The sequence below is a fragment of the Podarcis filfolensis genome (assembly GCF_964270895.1).
Source record: "Podarcis filfolensis genome assembly, chromosome: 16".
Taxonomy (NCBI): Eukaryota; Metazoa; Chordata; class Lepidosauria; order Squamata; family Lacertidae; genus Podarcis; species Podarcis filfolensis.
Window position 1 is genome coordinate 11,115,898 of NC_139620.1, and position 7,853 is coordinate 11,123,750.

General features: G+C 52.1%; 1 protein-coding gene across 1 annotated transcript; it reads right to left on the reverse strand.

Annotated features, from left to right (window-relative positions):
* Nucleotides 1-1,072: 1,072 nt before the first annotated feature.
* LOC310751762 (proton-coupled zinc antiporter SLC30A1-like) lies at nt 1,073-5,989 on the reverse strand. The gene is made up of 2 exons (XM_083591375.1): nt 4,448-5,989; nt 1,073-2,287 (listed from the first exon to the last, which is right to left on the reverse strand). The coding sequence occupies exons 1-2, from the start codon at nt 4,986-4,988 to the stop codon at nt 1,572-1,574; spliced, it is 1,257 nt and encodes a 418-aa protein (XP_083447501.1). The 5' UTR covers nt 4,989-5,989; the 3' UTR covers nt 1,073-1,571.
* Between the last annotated feature and the right edge of the window lie 1,864 nt (nt 5,990-7,853).

Sequence of the window (7,853 nt, forward strand, 5' to 3'; positions counted from 1 at the left end):
TGGTATCCAACTAAATCATAGGGATGGGGAAATCTGTGAGTTTTGGTTTATCTTAGTTTCTCATTTTTCCAGTCGTAAATTCAGTTACCCACATTTCCACTTTGGTTTGTGAACATTTTTATAACGTCATCAGCATTTTAGTGCAGATTTTGCAAAGCATTTCCTCCATGTTATTTCCACAAACAAATGCATTTTTAATGCTCCCTTTACTGTATTGCAAAATCCAGTGAGGCGTGGATTTCAAAGGACTGCTGTGTTTCAGTTTTCAGATTATTTCAGAAAGTGCAAATTAGGTACATTTGCCTTTAAATGTGAACTGAATCAAATCCCCCCCCATCCCTCCTTGGATTACAGTGGTACCTTGGGTTACAGACGCTTCAGGTTACAGACTCTGCTAACCCAGAAATAGTATTTGGGTTAAGAACGTTGCTTCAGGATGAGAACAGAAATCGCACTGCGGGAGGCCCCATTAGCTAAAGTGGTACCTCAGGTTAAGAACAGTTTCAGGTTAAGAACGGACCTCCAGAACAAATTAAGTTCTTAACCTGAAGTACCACTGTAGACTCTACCTCTGAAACCAATGCCCATGATTCTGCATGCAATAAAGGAGGATTCTGTGGCCTATATAAATATTTCATTCATATCTGGTGGACTTCTCTTGATTTGCATAATTCACTTTGCAAATTGTATCATGAGGACTAGAAACTTGCATCTAAAAGAAGAAATGCTGAGATTCCCAGAAACCTCAGCATCGTGCCCATTCATTGTTCGAAGGACATGGATGATGTTTGGCAGTGGAAGAGACTATCTTGGAAGGTGGTAGACTCTCATTCGTTGCAGGTTTTTAAACTGAGATTGCTGGCTATTTAGCTGCGGCACTTGCATTGCAAGGGATTGGACTAGATGATCCTTTGTGGGGGGGGTGCTCCCTTCCAATTCTACAATTCTATGATTTTCTATGAAATTGAAGCTGCTGTGTCTTTCCAGTGCCTCCCTCTGATATTGTTAAATGCACAAATCAAGCAATTTGTTAGATATTTGTTCGGAGATATATATTAAACACTAAAGCACCATGTAACAGTGCATGTGTCCCAGTCGCACAAAGGCTGCAAATAGTCCAGTCAACAACCTGCGGTTACAAGTCTCCCCCGCGCCTCCACCAATTTACCATATTTTTCACTCTATAAGACGCACCAGACCACAAGACGCACCTAGTTTTTGGAGGAGGAAAACAAGAAAAAAAATATTCTGAATCTCAGAAGCCAGAACAGCAAGAGGGATCGCTGCACAGTGAAAGCAGCAATCCCTCTTGCTGTTCTGGCTTCTGGGATAGCTGCACAGCCTGCATTCGTTCCATAAGACGCACACACATTTCCCCTTACTTTTTAGGAGGGAAAAAGCGAGTCTTATAGAGCAAAAAATACGGTATTACTGCAGACACCCGTAACATCACCTAGCTAGAAAGCAGGACGCCTGTAGTAGAGAAAAATGGAAATTTGTGAGGTACTCTTCCCCTACCCCCCACCCTGGTCTCCCACCCCCCCACCCCCCAAGTGATGCATTTGCTCAGCTCACACCGTGGTCTCGTATTCCGTGACCATGGCAGGGCACGGGGCCAGGCACCTCTTTCGCGACGCCCCCTCCCCCCACCCGCTGCCCGGACAAACACTGAGATCTGGCTGCACCGTGGCGGCGTGAACGCCATGCTCGCAGAACACCCGCTGGACCCTGTCCAACACGGCCTCGCACGTGGCCACGTCCCGGCAGTGCACGTGGGCCGTGCCCACTAAGCTGCTGGGCCCATCGAGCTGCCAAACGCGGAGGTCCCGCACGGCCACCACGCCTTCCGTGGCCCGCAGCTGCAGCTCCAGCAGCCTCAGGTCCAGCTCTTCCGGTGCGGCCTGCATGAGGACCAGAGCGGAGCTCTGCAGAGCAGGCCACGCCAAGCACAGCAGGGCCACCGACACAGCCACGGCGAGCCCAGGGTCCAGGTAGAGCAGCCAGCAAGGGGCGCGTCCCCACTGCAGTGCCTCCGCAGTATGCCAGGCCCAACAAGTTGACCTGGGGCAGTGGCTGAGGCAGGCTGCGTTGCCCAGGCAAGGAGGCCACAGCAGGTGGAACATGAGAGAGTACAGAAGGACGGCCGCAGGGCCCAGGCAGGCGACCACCCGACCAAGGCAAAGCGTTGTCCACTGCCCCAATTTTTCTGAGGGTGGCATGGGGCTGGCCTCCCTGTCCTCCTCCATCCAGGGCTGCCCGTTGGCCGAGGAGCCGTTGCCCAGCAGATCTGCAGATGAGGAAAAAGAACCAGAAGTTTAGAGAAGGGACGGACAGGACCAAATTACAGTGGTACCTCAGGTTACATACGCTTCAGGTTACAGACGCTTCAGGTTACAGACTCCACTAACCCAGAAATAGTGCTTCAGGTTAAGAACTTTGCTTCAGGATGAGAACAGAAATCGTGCTCCGGCAGCGCAGCAGCAGCAGGAGGCCCCATTAGCTAAAGTGGTGCTTCAGGTTAAGAACAGTTTCAGGTTAAGAACAGACCTCCAGAACGAATTAAGTACTTAACCTGAGGTACCACTGTAAGATCTTTAGAGGCTCTAAGCACTTAAAACATTTTGGCGCCCCCATATATATCTAATTCGAAATATAAACAATAATAACCCTTTTTTAAATTTTTCGAAATGAAATGAAGCCTACAGTAAGATGGAAAACGATGTTCATTTTTGTATGCTTCCGCTTTATTTGAACACATTTCCCCTACTTTTTCTAATTGCCAAGTCTTTGATCAGATCCTCAAAACTAACCTTAGGTAACGGGTTTGCTTCTGCACTTCATAGAGAAGTACTGCCTTGTTGCATAGCTCAGTTTCAACTGAGCTGAGCAATTGGTGGCCATTAATGTTAAAAAAATCTGGCAATGGAAATGTTCTGTGGTGACCTGCTTCCCTTGATGCCCCAAGCAGGTGATTATTTTGCTTAATGGTTAATCCAGCCCACGGGACAGGCCTGAGACATTTCCTTATGTGGGAGTTAAGAGGTGGATGAGCTTGTCAGGTTCAGATTCTCTCCGTTTCAAATATTTCCAAGTTTAGAATCATAGAACTGTAGAGTTGGAAGGGACCATGAGGGTCATCTAGTCCAGCCCCCTGCAATGCAGAAATCTTTCACCCAACATGGGGTTCAAACCCATGACCCTAAGATTGAGTCATTAACATATTCATTTTTATGCACACTTTAACTGAATATATTTTTGTGCACAATGGTGTGAAGAAGTCCAGTGCATAACCGTGAGAAGTGCAAATTTCTATGGATAGGTGTTAGTGTCTTGATTCGAGAAGGGCAAATAGGGTCGTTTTTCATTAAAATGCAAAAGGAATCTAATTTCTCTGCCATCCCCAGATGTACATCACAGAAAGGAGAACTGGGGGAGCAAAGAAGGTAAGATTTGTCCTGCTAGATCAGATCCAAGGTCTATCTGAGTCAGCACTGTTTCAAAAAAACTGCCTGAAGCCTCTGAGAAGCCAGTAACCTTCCCTTGTTTGTCCACAGCAGTTGAGAGCAGATTGTCTCTGAATATGGAGGTGCCGTTTGGCTATCCTGGCTGGCTGTGCTGATCAGCCCTATCCTTCACTGCAGCCACCTCTACTGCAGAAGAGGCAAGCCATTTTTCCTAAGAAATAAGCACAGCTTGCCTCTTCAGCCGTCATCAGAAACGTCTTTAGAGCATTGACCTTGTTATTTTCCTTAAGGTTTCCAATTTTTGAACTACTGGATTGGAACCTGTGGCCCTCCAGATGCTGTAGGACTCCAATTCCCAATGACCCCAGGTCAGTGGCGATGCTGGCTGGGGCTGATGGGAGGTGGAGTCCAAGAACATGCAGAGGGCACCACATTGCCTATACAGTGGTACCTTGGGTTAATAACTTAATTCGTTCTGGAGGTCTATTCTTAACCTGAAACTGTTCTTAACCTGAAGCACCACTTTAGCTAATGGGGCCTCCTGCTGCCGCTGAGCCACCGCTGCACAATTTCTGTTCTCATCCTGAAGCAAAGTTCTTAACTCGAGGTAATATTTCTGGGTTAGCGGAGTCTGTAACCTGAAGCGTATGTAACCCGAGGTACCACTGTACATGAGACAGTCCATTCGTTTCTTCCTACTCTCCTTCCCTGCCCCCCTCACTCACAGTGCAGGCTGCTTCATTAGGGCAATTGGGGCACTGCCCCACCCACCTCAGCCTGCCCCCACCAGCCATACCTGCCCGTCTTAATTTCTTACAACCAACCCAGAGGGTGTCACAACCTGCCAGCTTCCTCCTCCTCAGTCTGAATGTTGTCCTTGTAGAACTCAGCAGGGAAGGCCCTGATTCTGCCTTCCATTGTTCTGCCTGCCCTCTGCTCCGCCGGTCCCAACGCTCCCCAGTCACTCCTTCGCACGAACTCACCTTCCATCTCCTGGGCACAGCTGTCTCCTTCGGTCACCCTCCTTCTGCTGCAGCACGGCCTGGTGCCCGGGTCTTGGGGCTGCTGGCCATGCAGTCCCACCCTGGCAAGGTGGATCGGGATCCCCACGGCCCCGATCCCCATCAGGGCCAACGCATGCTGTGTGACGTGGGGATCGGCCACTCTGCGGAGCGCCTCGGGCAGGAGCGCCAGGCACAGGGCGCTCAGGAAGACGGCGCTGGCCAGGGTGCCCGCAATGCGGGCTCGCACCCACCCGAAGGTATTCCTCCGACTGGGGTGTCCTCCGGTCGCCAGCCAGGCATCGGTCAAGGCCACAGCAAGAGCCAGCGCACCTCCCAGGGTGTGGAATGCGCAGGAAAGCAGGAGCAGTGAGCCGGTCACCCGGCTGGCCACCAACTCTACCAGGAAGAGGCAGGCGGAGAGGCAGAAATGGCCGACCGGCCAACCTGTGGAGCCCACCACTGCCCACAGAGGAGAGGAGCCCTCACCCATCCAGGATTTATTTCTCGGCTGGGCTCCCATCTCTGCCTTCAGCTGTCACTCGGGCCTCCGATCTCCTCCAACCTGTGTCCTCTTCTTTGCCTTGATGCCCACCTCTTCTGAATCGTCCTGTTGGCTCCAGCCCCTCGCCCAGTTCTGGACCTGCTTATTCCTCCGTCCGCCACCCCTGCAGCCCCTGGTGCACGCTCTCTCCCAATCTTAGATGTTGCCTGGTTTCTCCTTTGCTGGCCCCCTTTGGCCAGAGACCCAGGCCTGGCCTCTGCCCTGCAATCTGTTCCCAGTTTCTCGCTCTCTCGCTGTGTGTGTGTGCTTTACACTTGAATAAAGTTTTGCACTCGGAGACCAGTGCACACTGCCCCTTGGATTCCAGGGGTCCTTTAAAGAGGCAGCTCCCTCTCTCTTTCACACACGCTCTCTCTTGCCTTTGGCCTTCTGCCCAGGCTTCCACCAGCTGCAGAAACCAGGTCATAATGATGCATGTGATTCTCCCCCTGCCACAATAGGAGGGAGGAGAGTTGCAGAGATTCTCCCCCCGCCCAACAAACCCTACTAGGGTAAAATGCGAGGGCTTGCGAGGTCACGGTTCTGGTGTATGTGAGATCTTGCAGAATATTCCCCAACAGCTCCCATCCCCATGACTGCTCTGCAGCCAAAAAAACGGCTTAGCAAATGCCAGTCGCCACCAGCTTCACTAGGGTGGGGGCAGAGAAATGCATTTGCCAGCCTGGCTGAGCTTTGTGTAGACTGCAATTGTAGCAGTGGATGTGCTGAACCGTTGTCTTGCCTTGGTAATGGACTGGATGGGAGCCAGGAAACTGGAGCTCCATCCAGACAAGGCTGAGGCGCTGTTAGTGAGAGGTTCTCTAGACTGGATGGATGGGAGGGTTACCTGCTCTTGAGGGAGTTACACTCCCTCTGAAGGAGTGGCTATGCATCTTGAAGGTACTTCTGGATCCTTTGCTGTCGCTTGAGGCTCAGGTGGCTTCAGTGGCATGGAGTGCCTTCCGTCAGCTTTGGCTGGTGGCCCAGTTGCACCCCTGTCTGGACAGGTATAGACTAACTTCTGTCATCTTTGCTCTGGTAACTTCTGGGTTAGATTACCGCATTGCGTTATACGTGGGGCTGCCTCTGAAAACTGTTCAGAAACTTCAGGTGGTGCAGAATTCAGCAGCCAGGTTGCTCACCAGAGCAAGACAGTTTGAGTCCCTGATCTGGATGGCTTTCAAAGAGGATTAGGCAAATCGTGCAAATCACAAGCAGGGAGAGTTGCTGCTGCCCTCAGGTCCTGCTTGCAGGCTTTCCATTGTGGGGAATCTGGGGGTCTGGCTGATCACTGTGAAAACAGGATGCTGGACCCAGCCAAGGCCTTGCAGAGGCCTGGGCCAGGTAGATAATGTGCCCCCCCTTTTCCCCCCTGGGGATAACTGAAGTCTTATAAATAAGTAAGTATATAAATAATTTTCACAAAAGTTATGCTGACAAATAATTTTATTTCAAGGCTTGAACTGTATCTGCATATAAAGACAAAATGGAAAATATACCGTATTTTTCGTCCCATAGGACGCTCCGTCCCATAGGACGCACCTAGTTTTTTGGGGGGGAAATAAAGGAAAAAAAATTTTCCTTTATTTTCCCCCTAAAAAGCAGGTCGGAGAAACCGAACCAGGTCGAGGAACAGCGGGATGGCGGCGCTGCGCCTCCCCGCTGTCCCCCGAGCTTGTGGGGCTGGCCGATGTCTGCCCAGCGCGAGGGGCGCTCTGATTCAGGGCACCCCGCCCACCGGGCGGCAGGCTGCTATCCGCAGCGTGGGGAGCCCTGCGGGGAACTCCTGCAGGGCTCCCCACGCTGCGGATGTCTGTCCGGCGCGCTCTGCTTTCAGGGCGCCCGACGCTCCGGGAAGCAGGCTGCTATCCGCAGCCTAGACATCCCTGTGGGACCTCCCACAGGGCTGCCTAGGCTGCGGATGTATTCCCGAAGCGCTGGGCGCTCTGCTTTCAGGGCACCCGACGCTCCGGGAAGCAGGCTGCTATCCGCAGCCTAGACATTCCTGCGGGACCTCCCGCAGGGCTGCCTAGGCTGCGGGTGTGTTCCCGAAGCGCCGGGCGCTCTGCTTTCAGCGCGCCCGGCGCTCCGGGAAACAGGCTACTATCCGCAGCCTAGACAGCCCTGCGGGAACTCCCGCATGGCTGCCTAGGCTGCGGATGTCTTCCTGAAGCCTGGAGAGTGAGAGGGGTCGGTGCGCAACCGACCCCTCTCGCTCTCCAAGCTTCAGCGAAAGCCTGCATTCGCCCCAAAGGACGCACCCAGATTTCCCCTTCATTTTTGGAGGGGAAAAAGTGCGTCCTATAGGGCGAAAAATACGGTAGATATACAATACAGTGGTACCTTTGGTTACGTACTTAATTCATTCCGGAGGTCAGTTCTTAACCTGAAACTGTCCTTAACCTGAAGCACCACTTTAGCTAATGGGGCCTCCTGCTGCTGCTGCGCCGCCGGAGCACGATTTCTGTTCTCATCCTGAAGCAAAGTTCTTAACCTGAGGTAACTATTTCTGGGTTAGCGGAGTCTGTAACCTGAAGCGTATGTAACCTGAGGTACCACTATAGTGCGTTTGCCCCAGTGCATCCCCTGCGATTGTGAATATGCTGACCGAGGCCCCCTTTGGAATCGGAGGCCTGGGCCAAGTGGCCCATATGACACCCCCCCTCTGTCTGGGCCTGGACCCAGCAGAGCTTTTCTGATTGTCTTAGGGGACCTTGGGTCCAGCTGCAACCCTCACCGTCCCTGCATCAAACCCTCCTTGTGTGTTTTTACCTGGCAGGACTCTGACCAACCTGCCCATCACCTGGCATCATTATGTCAGGTGACTGATGGGCATGTTGTCCT

Coding starts and splice junctions, on each gene's coding strand:
- LOC310751762 (XM_083591375.1), bottom strand. CDS start 4,988: ATGGGAGCCCAGCCGAGAAATAAATCCTGGATGGGTGAGGGCTCCTCT. Junction 2,288..4,447: donor CTGTGCCCAGGAGATGGAAG/GTGAGTTCGTGC, acceptor CCTCATCTGCAG/ATCTGCTGGGCAACGGCTCC.